Raw genomic sequence first — 13,925 nt, 5'->3', positions numbered from 1 at the left:
TCTCTTATCCAGAATACGAAACCCTAAGCCTCCATTGTTGCACATTCAAGCTTTCTTGCCATTTTGGGTGATTTGAAGGAAGAACGAAGAAGGGAACCATTGGGGATTCAAGGATTGGCAGTAGATCCTGAGTTTGTGGGATTTTCCAGAGCATTTGAAGGTAATGAGTCGCTACCTTCACTCTTTTGCTTATAGATCAGCCTTTAACATGAGATTTGGGGCTTTTAGGGCAAGTTTAAGAACCATTTCGAGTTAGGAGCCCAGATCTGAAGTTGCTATTTCAGATCTAAGTGTATCTTGGCCTAGAGAATCATAAAGCATCAGTCTATGGGTTGATTGTTAAGCCTCTTTGTCATAAACCCTAGTTTATAGTGTTTTAAGCCTAGATCTCCTTAGCTACACGTAAAGTTTGCCACTTTACGTGAGGAATAGGCTTTAGAAGAGTGGATCTACAGTTTTGAGTCCATGCATGACTCAAAATGCTTTGAATATTTGAAGGACTGAATAGACTCGGCGATTCCTTCGAGTGCACTCGGCGAGTAGTATGAAGATGGAGATGAACTCGACGAGTTGGATGAACAACTCGGCGAGTCTGTTGAAGATTGCCTTGGACTCGGCGATTCTGTTTTTGGACTCGGCGAGTCAAGTCACGAAACCCCCTAAACCCTTCGAGTTAAGACTCAGATCAGTGAGTTAGGTGGGGACTCAGTGAGTTGGTCAGGATAGGAATCGGAAATCAGTAGACTCGGCGAGTCGAGTCGCGAATGAAAGGATTATGAGCGTATGAACTCGACGAGTCGTCGGGCTGACTCGGTGAGTAGGGTCAGTCAGGAAGGTTGACTTTGACCAGGACTTTGACTTTGTCAAGGATGGACTTAGTTGGCTTCTAGAGTTCTGTTTGGATCTAAGTGTTATATGTATTGATATTGGTAGCTCGGGGAGCTAGTGGAGCAACGGTTCAGAGAATTGACGGTCAGCAGCAAGAGGGTTATCAGCAAGTTCTGCAGTGCAGGTGAGTCTCCTCACTGTTTGTATGGGTCTAAGGCACCAATGTCGGCCCATTTAGTTTATGTATGATAAGAAGCCCCGGGGGGTTAGCCCTAGGCATTATGCATGAAAGACCAGGAGGCGGCTCCTGGAACACGGTATGTTATTATGTGTGGTAGGAAGACCCGGGGGTTAGCCCTAGGCAATATGTATGAAAGACCAGGAGGTGGCTCCTGGCGCATTGTATGCTATTATACATGAAAGACCAGGAGGTGGCTCCTGGCACACTATATGTTGATTAGCCTAATAGAGTAGTATGTATAGTTGTCTTCGTGATACTTGCATGAAAGACCAGGGGGTAGCCCTTGGCACTTGTCTGTAAGACCCAGGGAGTGGCCCCAGGCTTGACCAGGAAGACCACGTGCGGCCCGTGGCATAATGGCAAGACTATGTTTGGCACATAACACCTTAGCAAGACTATGTTTGTCACATAGCACCTTGGCAAGACTATGTTTGGCACATAGCACCTTACTTGATTATGGATATGTTGGTTATGTATGGTTCTTGGCTACGTATGGCATGTATGGATCAGTTGGTTTGTATGGTATGTGGTATGTGGGGAGCTCACTAAGCTTCGTGCTTACGGTTTTTAGTTTTGGTTTCAGGTATTTTGTTTTCAAGGAAAGGATTCGGCTCGATCGCAGCGCATCACACTATGTTTTCCGCACATGAGGTCTTTGGGATTACACTCTAATATGGTTTTATGGTAATATGTTTTGATTACCGACACTTTGGTTTGTCACGAGGTATTATAATGAATGTTTTTTTATACTGATGGTTTTATTTAATAACTTATTTAAAAATGAAATTTTTGGCCTTAAATTTTGGGACGTTACAAAGACCATTTTACCCCTCCAAGGTCTCTACCACTTATGTTGACCCAAACCCCACAGTCAACAGGAGTCAAACTCAAGTCAACGGTCCAAGTTTGACCCGACTCGTCGAGTGCACTCCTGCGACTCGTCAAGTCCCCTCGTATCCTCCAAAGTCTCAAAAGTCCAGCTCAACTCGTCGAGTTGACCCCCAACTCGCCGAGTTATCCGACAATCAATCCATCGGGACAAAACCTTACCGACTCGTCGAGTCAGGACATGGACTCAGCGAGTCCCTTTGATCTGATTTCTCATTCAGACGATTTCAACCAGATCTATCACTCTAAACTATAAATCTATCATCCCAAGGCTCAATAATTACGTAAAGCTTCGATCTTTACATTCATACATGATGTTATTGCTTCAAAATGCCAATACATGCTCTTCATGAAGGTTTTTGCTCATCAAGCCTCATTTGGACCACTAAAGCTGAGACATCTAGACTCTAAGGACCTTAGGAGGTCCAGATATGAGGTTTCCAACCACAACCAGGTCTCATTCGACTCATAGATTCAAAAGAACGGAGGCAAAGCCCTAAAACTCCCAAAATGAGATCTAGTACAAGGAATGAACAAGATGAGGACTTTGTACCTTCTCTTAGCATCTGAAACACTCAATACCACAGATCCACTGCCTTCCTTTGTTCCCCATCATGAAGCTCTTCATCCTTCTTTATAGAAATGCACCAAGAATCACAACATAAGCTTCTCTCTCACTCTCTAGCTCCAAAAGAAATTAGGGTTTGCTCTCAGGGGAAGGTAGCCGCAAATGAGGCTATAAATGCCTTTAAATAGGTCCCAAACCCAGGAGATTAGGGTTTCTCTACCCAGCACCTACTCGGCGAGTCCCTCCTCTGACTCGTCGAGTCCATTCATTAAATCCACGTGAGCAACTCGACTCGACTCGACGAGTTGGTCCCTCAACTCGTCGAGTCCCTCCTTAAATCTCAAGATTAACATACACAATAATGTCCCTGAAAATCCGGATGTTACATTTTTTTTCTTAGAAAATGACAAAATTAGATTTTTAAAACAGTTATAATAATTAGCCAAATCTAAGAAAATTCTTTCGATAACTATTAATTTCATAAAGCAGCATTGCAAAATCAACAAAACGCTGAAGTTTTGTATTTTTCTAATTTTCATTAAATTTAAAAAAAATCATATCTAGCAAAAAAAATGTTGTTTGCTACTGGTTTAGTACATTTTCAAATGATGTTTATCACAAATGATAATATTTTGTAACACATGTATTTTATTTTACAAAAAATTATACATTTTTTTCAAGTATTTTTGGGCTATTTAACATGGTGGTCTATTTGGTAGTATATGAACATTTATGGGTAGTCTAATACTCTAATTAGGGAGGAGGGTACCGTCGTGGGTTGGACAAACGGGAAGTAGCACTACCGCCAGTTAGCTATATCTTGCTTAGTGGGTTCAGCAGGTTAATGACATGAATTGGTTTCGCCAACCCATTACTTTTGTCTATATTCAATTCAAGTGTGAATGTTGCAAAGAAATCAAGACTATACAGAGAAGAAAAGCTTCCCACTTTTAACTTTTGCATTGAATCCATTAGTTTTTTCTTTTCCTGTATCTTTTTTTTTTTTTTTTTTTTTTTTTTTACAAATCATGTTTCCAATTTAATTCATGTCAAGTTACTTCAATGCATTTGACCAATTTTATACAGAGAATTCTCTTGACCATTCACTTTTTACCATATTATTTTGTGCATTTCACTTTGACCATATTCATACATCTGTTTTTCTTTATTTGTTTTATTTTTTTATTTAAGTTTATAAAAATGAATACACATTTCATTCATTTGTAGTGTGTTTTCTCCTAAAATTTATATAATTCATTCAATTTCTTTAGTATTTACCTTTAATGGATTCCTGAGGTAAAGATAAATAAATCGGTTCTAGCCAAAGACGTAAAGCAACACAAGACGGTTCAAGATATTACATTTTTTCTCTTTGGATTTCCAAAATCCAAACTATCAGCATTACCAAAACTACCAACAACAATATTTTCCGGTGCAATAATCTTACAACACATTTAGGCTTCCAAAAGAAAAATTAGAGTTATAATCCATGAAATGAGTCTTCTTAAAGGGTTCCAGAAACTCAATTCCAATCTTCTCAACCCGAGAAAACAAACAACACCTAAATAACGAGGAAAAAATAATTTTACACACTTTTTTATTAATGAATATGTATCAGGATCAAAATAAGATTAGTAATATTGCGTTTCATGGTTCAAGTTCTCATTCGACTTTCCATCTGAACCCTTTAATGGACGCTTCCCTTTTCTTACACGACCCAAATCGGTTTCTAGTTCTTCCACAACACACTAATCAAAATATATTCATTTAAAATTAGAAGACTAAAATTGGACCTAAATTTTTAATGGTTCTGATAGACATAATATATATATATATATATATATATATATATATATATATATATATATATATATATTTATCAAATACAACATAGATCATAAGTACGACAAAAGTTAGAAAAGGGTAACCTTCGGTTCTTCTATTTTCTCATTCAATCTCATCATTCGAGACTTACGTTGATGATTACAAATGATTATCACCTACAAAAAGTAATGTACAATGTTAATTTTATACACATGAATACAACATTATAAAAAAAATTACATATACGGTTAATAGAAATAAATATAAACATAATAGACAAATAAATGGAAATATGTTGTTATTTCTTATATTATGAGGTAAAATTTTCTAAAAGATATCATATTTACCTCTTTGTTTGCTTGGTTGTAAACGACTACATTTTCACCAAGATTTCCACCACTACTCATATCCTTATTTAACTGCAACCAACAAAAAATAACTTTAGCTTTGTAACTTTTTACAAATTTTCTCTCATTTATTTTTCCTACAAGTTCTTGAATGCTTTTTAAACATAATTTATCTAGAGAACACAAATGAGAAAAGTGTTGATGTTACCATATCATCCAAGGTGATGGATGCATTATATGTATTTAAAACTTTAGCTGTGAGGCCAGGCATGAGTGCCTTTAAATGAGCTTTTAATGTGCTTGTATCCAACTTGTCAAAAAGACTTTCATTCAAGTGCTCCATTAAACTTTAAATGCTTCGGTTGAAACCAATTGCTTTATGAGAATACTCCAAATGCTCAAGTCACATTTAACTTGTTATTTCTAGCAGATTCTTGTATTTTTATGAATATATTTGCTTTTTCAGTTTGAGATATCGTGTATACCTTCATAAAAGTGGAGTACTCTAGGTATATTTCATCACAAAGATAGTAATCGTGTTTGTATTCATGCCCGTTCACCGTGAAAGACATATCAGGTGCTCATCGATCCAAATATCCTTGAAAATGGGGGACCGACGAAGAACATTATGGTCATTGTTGGACCCTACAACCCCAAAGTATGCATGTCAAATCCACAACTCATGAGATGCAACAACTTCTAGTACTATAGACGGTTCACCTATATCACCTTGGGTAAATTGACTGCGCCAATCATTTAAACATCTTTCCCATGTCCAATGCGTATAATCAAGGCTACCAATCATTCCTGGTAAACTATGTCTCGTTTCATGTGTCAAATATAATTTCTCAGTATCACGTGTATTAGGTTTACACAAATATTCTTTGTCAAAAACCTCAATAACACATACGCAAAAAAAAAAAAAAAAAAAAAAAAACTACACACTCCACTGTTGTCCTTTCAGACATTTTCAAATACTTGCATGTGGTATCATATGTTAATATTGGTATATCCTAAGTACCTAAGCGTAGTCGAACATTTATGTATAGGACTAAATCTCATTCTACATCTAACATCTAGTTTTAGATGGACAAACTCATTGCAGACTCTAAAACAATACTAATACATAAAAAATACTTCCCTACTAGTACGAAAACGACAATTAAATATTGTATACCCAGCAAAAAAATAATGACGTATCAAAAGTTTATGTGCGGCTTGCCAATTTCGATTGACAGTTGCTTGTATTTCTAACATCTATATGATTTTGATTGGCAATGTTTTGAACAACACTAAAGAGTGACAACATAAAATGATGAGATTGAATAAATATATTCATGAGTACAACATGAATTTTCCGCAACATCTATATGATTTTGATTGGCAATGTTTTTATAATGTTGTATTCATGTGTATAAAAAAAGTGACTGCTGGCTTTGCTCTACTCTTATTCACCGTTTTCATTTGTAGTGGTGACCATATCTCACAACGCCACACGCACATGGGATGGTGTGGACGGACATAGTGTCATGTGACCATGGCAACGGTCTAACAATAATTTTAATGTATCGGTCATAGATACATTAAAGCTATTTGACGTGCAAGTGTAGCAAATCATTGTTTAAAAATTGCTAAATTAAACTTGAAATAAATTATTCATATCTTGCCGTTTCTTTTTCTTCATCAATTACTTAAATATTCGATGGACACGCACACACACGTAAAGGAGATAGATATACACTTCAAGAAAAATCAACACAAGCTCTACATTGCATATATATGTTTATTTATTTTTTTAAATCTAAAGAACAATGGTCATAACAACAACAACAACTCATCATTACATTGTATAGCATGCTTAGTACAACATGAATTTTCCGCAAGAGTGACAACATAAAATGGAAAATAAATAAATAAAACAAAAAACAAAAAATCTATCGTTTCCTTGTCCTTTTTTTTTTTTATAAATTTTGGGTAGGGAACTAGGGATCAGAACCTGAAGCTTGGATCCACATCCATCGACCACGCAAATTTCGCCAATAAAGACTTGTTAAATATCTGCATTATTATAATTTATTAATTTATATTCACATCATAAGTATTATATATATTGTTAAAATTTTTATTTAATTTTTTTACCTTTTCAATTGGAACTTCACGACGTTTACACCATGCGACTGTTATTCTAGGATCAAGATAATTGATTTTTGAAGTGCCCAATGCAACTGTTTTCAAATCTTCTTTTGTCTCTTTGTCACGTTCCATTTTCTCAATCTTTGCATTAGTTTGAGCGATCTTTTTCTGTAACCTGTATTATATTTTCAAAATTATTAAACATTTTTTTATTACAAAAAAAAAAAAAAAAAGATTTAATTTAATTTAATTATGTTATATTACGCTTCAGGGTTCATGTTCCTCTTTAGCTTCCCATCTGAACCCTTTAATGGAGGCTTCCCTTTTCTTGCACGACCCAAATCAGTTTCCAGTTCTTCCACAACACCCTGATCAAAATATATTCATTTAATTTAAAATTAAAAAAACTAAATTTTTAATTGTTCAAAAAAAGTAAGAAGAGGCTTTAATTTATACCTTGAGTTCCTCTATTTTCTCATTCAATCTCATCATTTGTGCACTATGAGACTTTGAAACACTACGTTGATGATTACAAATAATTGCCACCTACAAAAAGTTAAATTTTTTACACATGAATAAAAAATTAATAGAAATAAATATAAGATTTTATAATGATCTTTAGTTTACCTCTTTGTTTGCTTGGTTGTAAACAACTACATTTTCAGCAAGATTTCCACCACTACTCATGTCCTTATTTAACTACAACCAATAAAAAAAATAACTCAACACTATAGTAAATAGTAATCTAAATAATAATAAATTAATAATAATAATTAATATATTGATTTTACCATATCATCCAAGGTGATGGATGCATTATATGTACGGAATACTTTAGCTGTAAGGCCAGGCATGAGTGCTTTTAAATGAGCATTCAATGTGCTTGTATCAAGTTTGTCAAAAAGGTCTTCATTACTCTTCTTCCCTATGAAATTAAAGCCCAAAATGACGTTAATGCCCTCGTAATTGAAAAATCAAAAATGGAGGAATGAAATCAAATTCAACTCACCTGTTCGGAACTGTTGAATTGCTTTGAACACAAGTGGCTCGACTTCAACCTCGTTTTGGTATCTTATTGAATCTTTACCAAGAAAGTCAAACTGGAAAAACATCAAAAGTCAAAATTAGGATTTTCTTTTTTTAAAAAAAAAATAATTTTAAGTATAATTTATACCTTGAGGATATTTGGAGGCTGTGGCTCGACATTTTCTACTTTCAATGTGCAGCAACCAACTGTATCAGCTTCATCATCATCCTGCAACCATAAATATGAATTGTGAAATCTGTTACACATGGAATGGAATCTTGAATTCCATTCCGATAGAAGATAGGAATATACCGAATACTACCTTCTCGTTTCCAGCCCTGAGTGCTAATTTATCAATGAGATATGTGGCAACTGCCACCTGTCTCTTTGTCAAATCCTTATTTGTAAAATCTTTAGTGTAAGCTTGTCTGATGCCTCCTATGTATCCCTATATAAAAAAAAATAGTATGATGATAATGATATTATCAATATCAGGAATGGAAGGGCATTTTGGTAAAATGAACATTCATGTGATGTGAGTAACACTGACCTTCAACAGCCTTGCCTTTTCGTATTTTTCTTTGTCACTTTGACCCTTGAGGGCACTGCTGGCAGCTAAGAACACATACTTGAAGTCCTTTCCATTTATAGCATCATTCCAATATGCTAACCATGTCACAGTATTATCATGCCTAATTTCTTTCCAGCTGTCAACCATCAAAAAAAAATTACAATTTTAGGTCAAATTACAAATTTTGGTAGTGTTTGGTATGATGGAATCAGAAAAAGGAATGGAATGGAATGGAATGCTTCTTTCCATCATGAAATGGAATGAAAAATTGCAATATAACTCGTTTTTGTCATGAATGTCATGACTTATTCCATTCCCTTGTTTATTACATTACTCTGCTAATTCCATTCCATATCCAACCAAACATATGGATTTAAAAAAAAAAGTCAAAGAAGTCAAACCTTTCACCAGGAATTGGACATTCCGGGATAGGGGCACCCTTGCCAATATTTATTGTGATATCAGAAGGACGGATACGACTTTTCAGCTTTCCCATCTAAACAACACAAAGATACCAATTACAATTTAATATTTTATAAGAAAAATCTAAAAACCAAAAGTTAAAAACTTTCATAACAGGGACAAAGTTGTCATTTCACCTTCGGATGCTCCCCACGACCTCTAAACAACCCAGGTGGCTCAACCCTAAAGTTTCCAACCTGAAAAAAAAATAATTAATAATCATTTCTTTAGGCTATGAACTCAAAGAAAACTAAAAAACAAAATATAAAAACTTATGATATATTAGTATATTACTTTCTCTTTAACACCATCAACTATTGCCCACATATATTTCTCCTCAAGTTTCATTTTTTCTTCTTTTATCGCCTTTTTCTCCTGCAAAAGTGTAAAAAAGAAAAGGTTATACCAATAACTATTGTATATTCTAATTTAAATTTCCTCAAAGTTTATTCATATAAACTTACTTCTGTAGTCATTTGCTTCTTCTTTTCCTTTTCCCTTTGATGCCAATCATATATTGGTTTGAAATCACAATCATCTAAACTCTGGATTGTATGATTCCTTCCCAATATCTTCCTCCAATCATTCCAGAAATTTTGTTTGAACACAGGTTTTGTCATGTAATCAGTATCTAACATCACTGCAAACATTGTTGCCACCTGTCAAAAAAATATGAAATCCAAGTTTCTCAAATTAGTTCAATAGCAACATACTTTCATTTACGCATTTACTTTCAAATTTTGTATTTTGAAAGTCTAACCAATTATAGAAATGAAAATTGCTTCATATTTGAATGACTGTAGATTTTTTGAAGTATAATTTGTAATATTTACCTCCTCTTGTTCAGGTGTCAAATCAACAGGCTTCCCTTTGTAGAGAATCTTAACCCCATGAGGCTTGTATGGAGGTGGAAAAATTACACCATTATGAACCAAACTTGTCCACTTTTGCCCTTCACCAGATCCAGGTGGAACCTTTGAGGGTTTGGAGTATTTTGACTTTTTCTCCACTTTCTTTGACTTCTTGAAGGTTTTACTTGATGAAGAAGTAACTTTCATCACCTTTTTTACAGATGCTGATTTACTACTTGAAGGGGATTGGTTCTTGATTCTCTGAGATATGGGAACATGATCATTCTCATCATCATCTGATGACTCAGCTTCTGGTTTCACTTCTGGTTTCCGAATGATTGGTGTGGGTGAATAAGAATCTGAAAGCTTTGGCTTTTTGACCAATGGTTGACTTGAAGATCTTTCCTCGTTTGGGGGTCTTTTATTTAATCCAAGATTCGGTTTTTTGATTTGATTATCCCTTGATGCAGAACCATTTTGGTTAACTCTTGAAGATAGTGGCTTATCATCATCAGAATCATCATGCTTTCTGATAAATGGTCCAATTGATGGCTTGGGTGTAAATTTTGAAGATAAAGGTTTTTCATCCTTAGAATCTTCATGTTTCACTTGTGGTCTTGGATGTTGAGATGAACTAGGGTTAGGGTTAGGGTTTGGTGTTATTTTCACATGGTTGGAATTCGGCTTATTAGGTACAACTGAAATTCTTGAACTTAATGGTTTGTCATCTTCAGAATCCTCTGAATCACTCTTTTGTTTAGGTGGAGGTTTAACAATAGGTCTAGCTAAAGGTTTAGCCACAGGTTTAGCCACAGGGTTCTCCTGCTTACTAATGGAAGTTGGTTTCTGTTGAGAGGAATGCTTCAATCTATCAGAATTTGAGCTCCTTTTGAAAACCAAGGGCTTGTCATCCTCATCAGATGAATAATTCATTATTTTGGTCAGCTTGTTGTCATATATCACTTGATCAATGAGATCTTGTAGGTATTGTTTTCCTCAAGAGTATTTACAGGATTTGTGAGACTGAAACAAAAGAAGCTGCATTAGTATATGATATTTCAACTCACCATAATTAACAAATGGCTTATAACTTATAAGCATTACCTTAAATTTTGGGAGTGGCAACAGTTTAACTTCAGCCAAGAGGTGATCAGGTGACAATAGAAAGTGCTGGAAATGACTCGAGACCTAATTGGATTTGCAGCTTCAGAAAAGAGAATTGGTAGATATATGAGAAGTTGAGAACAATTATTTGGTTTTTAACTTCATAGTTTATCATCCAACATAGTTGAAAAAAACCATAGTTGCAATAAGCTTAACAATTAAACAGACAGAAGAGCTAGTTTCCAACACTTAAAATGAAGCACTGAAAGTTTACTTGATTTGCGTTAATGAATTACTACATTACTTAAAGCCCAGAGGTCTCGATTTCATGCTAAACATTCAACATGCGAGAACTCAGATTATCCAATTCGGAAAATAAAAATCCCAAATTAAAAGTAGTAAACGTATTCAACATTCCAAACGAAAAAAGAAACAGAATACATTTAGTTAGGTTTACGTTGAAAGGATTCAGCTTCGAGCTCAAAAACTAGCTCTTTTTCAATTGTTTTAAAGAAGGGTCTGATTTCAAAATTACAACTAATGATGGTGTGTGCGAAGCTACAAGATACAAAATCCAGCCGAGTTACTGATTGCTTAAGAAACTGACAACTTCATTGTTCGAACTTGAATTACTTTCTTGTCCAAATTATAATCGATGAAACAGAAGAGGAGTCGTACCAGTTGTACGGCGTGAAGATGAAGGTTGAACCCTAGATCCCGTTTCGTTTCCGATGAGAGGTAGGCAAGAGAAGAGGGTTGCCGTCGAGAGCCTAGAAATTTGGATAGAGAAGAAAAGGAAGAAGCGTTCGTCAAATTCGGGTCAAAAAAAGGTCAGATTTCGGGCTAAATCCGATGAATTGGGCACATCAAAACTCGTTAAATTTCATGGAATCTTCACCTAAAAATCTGCACTTTCGGGTCGGTTAATCAATTAGATGGAAATGGAATCATCGTTTTTAGGGCTCCATTATAGTTCGAAAAAGTTACATAAATAGTCCCTTAGGTTTCTTTTTTTCTGAGACAATCCTTCAACTTTTTTTTCGTGGAGAAGATTGTTCTTTTTCAAATTTTTATGGTTAGTTTTGACACATTTAAAATAATATTTTGTCTTTTTTAATTTATGTTATATTTTTCAACAAAATTTAATTAAAAAAATAAACAAATAAATATACCCCAACCCACCCTCCCAGTAAATAACAGTATAAAGCCCTAGCCTTCTGATCGCATTCCAACTTCTTCTTCCTTCATCTCAATTGTGTTCGTCTTCTTCCCTTCCGACATAGGTATCAACGTCGTCACCATGAAACGGATAACAAGCAAAAGTAAAAGCACACAAGACATAGTATTTACATGGTTCGGTCAATGTGACATATGTCCATAGGCAGGAGGGAGTATTCTTTATTTCATAGCACTCAAATAGAGGTTATAAGTATAATTTTCACAGAGATAAGCCTAACACTATAGAATTCAAGATACAAAAAAATTATTCCAACATGCATCCATGAGGGATCAGACCTAAAACCCTAATGGACCAAGACCATTGGGCCATATGACCATGAAAGGTGACAACCAATTATATTTAGCCATGCATAATTTTCTAGAACATTCTTCCATGTTATACAACCCATGAGCATCAACAACACTCATGATGGAGTACCATGACCATAGTGGAGCATCATGATGCACATGTGGTGCATCATGAACACTAATGGTCCAAAATCCATCATGGTAGCATAACATGGTGTATTCCTTGAGCATCACCGACTTTTGAGCATCACAAAGGACTTCATAACATACGTGGTTCAATAGGGTCATCTGGCATATCAAATGAATCAAAATGGTGCATCATGTACCAAGGTGGTCCATAAAGGTGTAATATCTCCTCCATAGCACAACATCTCCTCCAAATGGCGCAAATTCATCCTCTTGGCGCAACTTCCCTTCCTCATGGCACAACATCTTCTTCATGGATTCCTTATGGCACAACATCTCCTATATGTGGCGCAACATCCATTCCTTTAGTGTAACTTCTTTCCCCTTGGCCCAACATCTACATGGATGGCGCAAGATTCATCCATATGGCGCAACATCCCTAAGGATGGCACAACTTCAATCTTCATGGCGCAACATGTTGCTCCAAGTTGCTCCAAACCACTCCAAGCCACTCCAAGTTGCTCCAAACCCCCTTTTGGAAGATTCATTCCTTTGTCTGATGATCCATTACCGTCTTAGGTGATTTGTTCCTTTGTCACATGCCCATGAACCTCAAGTTCTCCATTATGTTGTAAGTACTCCAAATGACCCATGAGAATGCTCCAAATGCTCAAGTTACATTTAACAATCTCCACTTTGACTTAAGCATCCTATGAGCTCTACCTCAAATAAGAACTTCCTATATCTTCCTGTCATCAAGCCCTGGAGGGGTTTACCTCCTGCGAACATCAATCAAGTCCAAGCAAAGCTTGAACTTCTCCATGGGTAACGACTTTGTTAACATGTCTGTTGGATTCACCTTGGTATCAATATTCACAATTGAGAACTTTTATGTTTCCAGAATGTCACGAATGAAATTCAATCTAACATCAATACACTTCGTCTTCTCATGATACATAAGACTCTTTGCAAGGTTCAACGCACTCTGACTGTCAGAGTACAATATCGACTTCTCCACCTTCAGACCAAGACTCTTGTAACGCCCGCAGATCTGGGCTAATCAATTTAGAGGCAATAGGGGTCGAAAACGACTTTTCGACAAAAGATTATTTAGAATAAATAATCTTAACCAAGTTGTAGAATATGTCACAAGGTTTTCGTACATATAAAGAACGCCGAAATCCGAGTTATAACGAAGAAGTTATGATCCGTCGAAGTTTCGCGACAGAACCGGCACGACACCGGGAAGCGTAAATAGTGAATTTACGATAGTGGAATTTTTAGCCTTAGCAATCTAAACGAAAGTCGTAGAATATGTTAAACTAAGAGCGTCGATAAAAAGAACGCCCAAATCTGACTTCGTATGAAGAAGTTATGATTTTTCAAAGTTTCGAGTTAGCAGTGTACAGCCCGAAATTCGAATATTAG

At 35.6% G+C, this 13,925-nt stretch overlaps 2 protein-coding genes across 3 annotated transcripts; both read right to left on the bottom strand.

The window, feature by feature from the left end:
• Positions 1-4,156: 4,156 nt before the first annotated feature.
• On the bottom strand, positions 4,157-5,039 carry LOC145098643 (DNA topoisomerase 1-like). Its single transcript, XM_079036264.1, has 4 exons — positions 4,905-5,039; positions 4,697-4,768; positions 4,454-4,525; positions 4,157-4,273 (listed from the first exon to the last, which is right to left on the bottom strand). Exons 1-4 carry the CDS (start codon positions 5,037-5,039, stop codon positions 4,157-4,159), a joined length of 396 nt encoding a protein of 131 aa, XP_078892390.1.
• Positions 5,040-6,443: 1,404 nt separating this feature from the next.
• On the bottom strand, positions 6,444-11,763 carry LOC145102149 (DNA topoisomerase 1 beta-like). 2 transcript variants are annotated; one of them, XM_079039516.1, is made up of 17 exons: positions 11,523-11,763; positions 10,845-10,944; positions 9,723-10,763; positions 9,354-9,548; positions 9,184-9,264; positions 9,027-9,086; positions 8,829-8,923; positions 8,407-8,563; positions 8,179-8,304; positions 8,004-8,084; positions 7,839-7,929; positions 7,621-7,754; positions 7,457-7,528; positions 7,286-7,375; positions 7,094-7,197; positions 6,836-7,004; positions 6,444-6,754 (listed from the first exon to the last, which is right to left on the bottom strand). In XM_079039516.1, the coding sequence occupies exons 3-17, from the start codon at positions 10,671-10,673 to the stop codon at positions 6,686-6,688; spliced, it is 2,475 nt and encodes an 824-aa protein (XP_078895642.1). In that variant the 5' UTR covers positions 10,674-10,763; positions 10,845-10,944; positions 11,523-11,763; the 3' UTR covers positions 6,444-6,685. The 2 variants fall into 2 exon arrangements, with proteins under 2 accessions (XP_078895642.1, XP_078895643.1); XM_079039517.1 differs by having other exon boundaries at positions 10,845-10,928.
• Positions 11,764-13,925: the final 2,162 nt, after the last annotated feature.

Source organism: Lactuca serriola, chromosome 4, assembly GCF_051521515.1.
Source record: "Lactuca serriola cultivar US96UC23 chromosome 4, Lser_US96UC23_V15, whole genome shotgun sequence".
NCBI classification, from domain to species: Eukaryota; Viridiplantae; Streptophyta; class Magnoliopsida; order Asterales; family Asteraceae; genus Lactuca; species Lactuca serriola.
The sequence above is the reverse complement of the archived record's forward strand: the minus strand, read 5'-3'. Positions and strand labels throughout refer to the sequence as shown.

Bases quoted from the DNA above. Each gene is read 5' to 3' on its own strand.
- LOC145098643 (XM_079036264.1), bottom strand. From the start codon at position 5,039: ATGGAGCACTTGAATGAAAGTCTTTTTGACAAGTTGGATACAAGCACA. The intron at 4,526-4,696 runs GTAAATATGATA...TACTTTTTGTAG, and splicing joins ACAACCAAGCAAACAAAGAG to GTGATAATCATTTGTAATCA. The intron at 4,274-4,453 runs GTTACCCTTTTC...TATTTTGATTAG, and splicing joins AGAAAATAGAAGAACCGAAG to TGTGTTGTGGAAGAACTAGA.
- LOC145102149 (XM_079039516.1), bottom strand. From the start codon at position 10,673: ATGAATTATTCATCTGATGAGGATGACAAGCCCTTGGTTTTCAAAAGG. The intron at 9,265-9,353 runs GTAAGTTTATAT...ACACTTTTGCAG, and splicing joins AGAAGCAAATGACTACAGAA to GAGAAAAAGGCGATAAAAGA. The intron at 8,924-9,026 runs GTGAAATGACAA...TGTGTTGTTTAG, and splicing joins GTCGTGGGGAGCATCCGAAG to ATGGGAAAGCTGAAAAGTCG.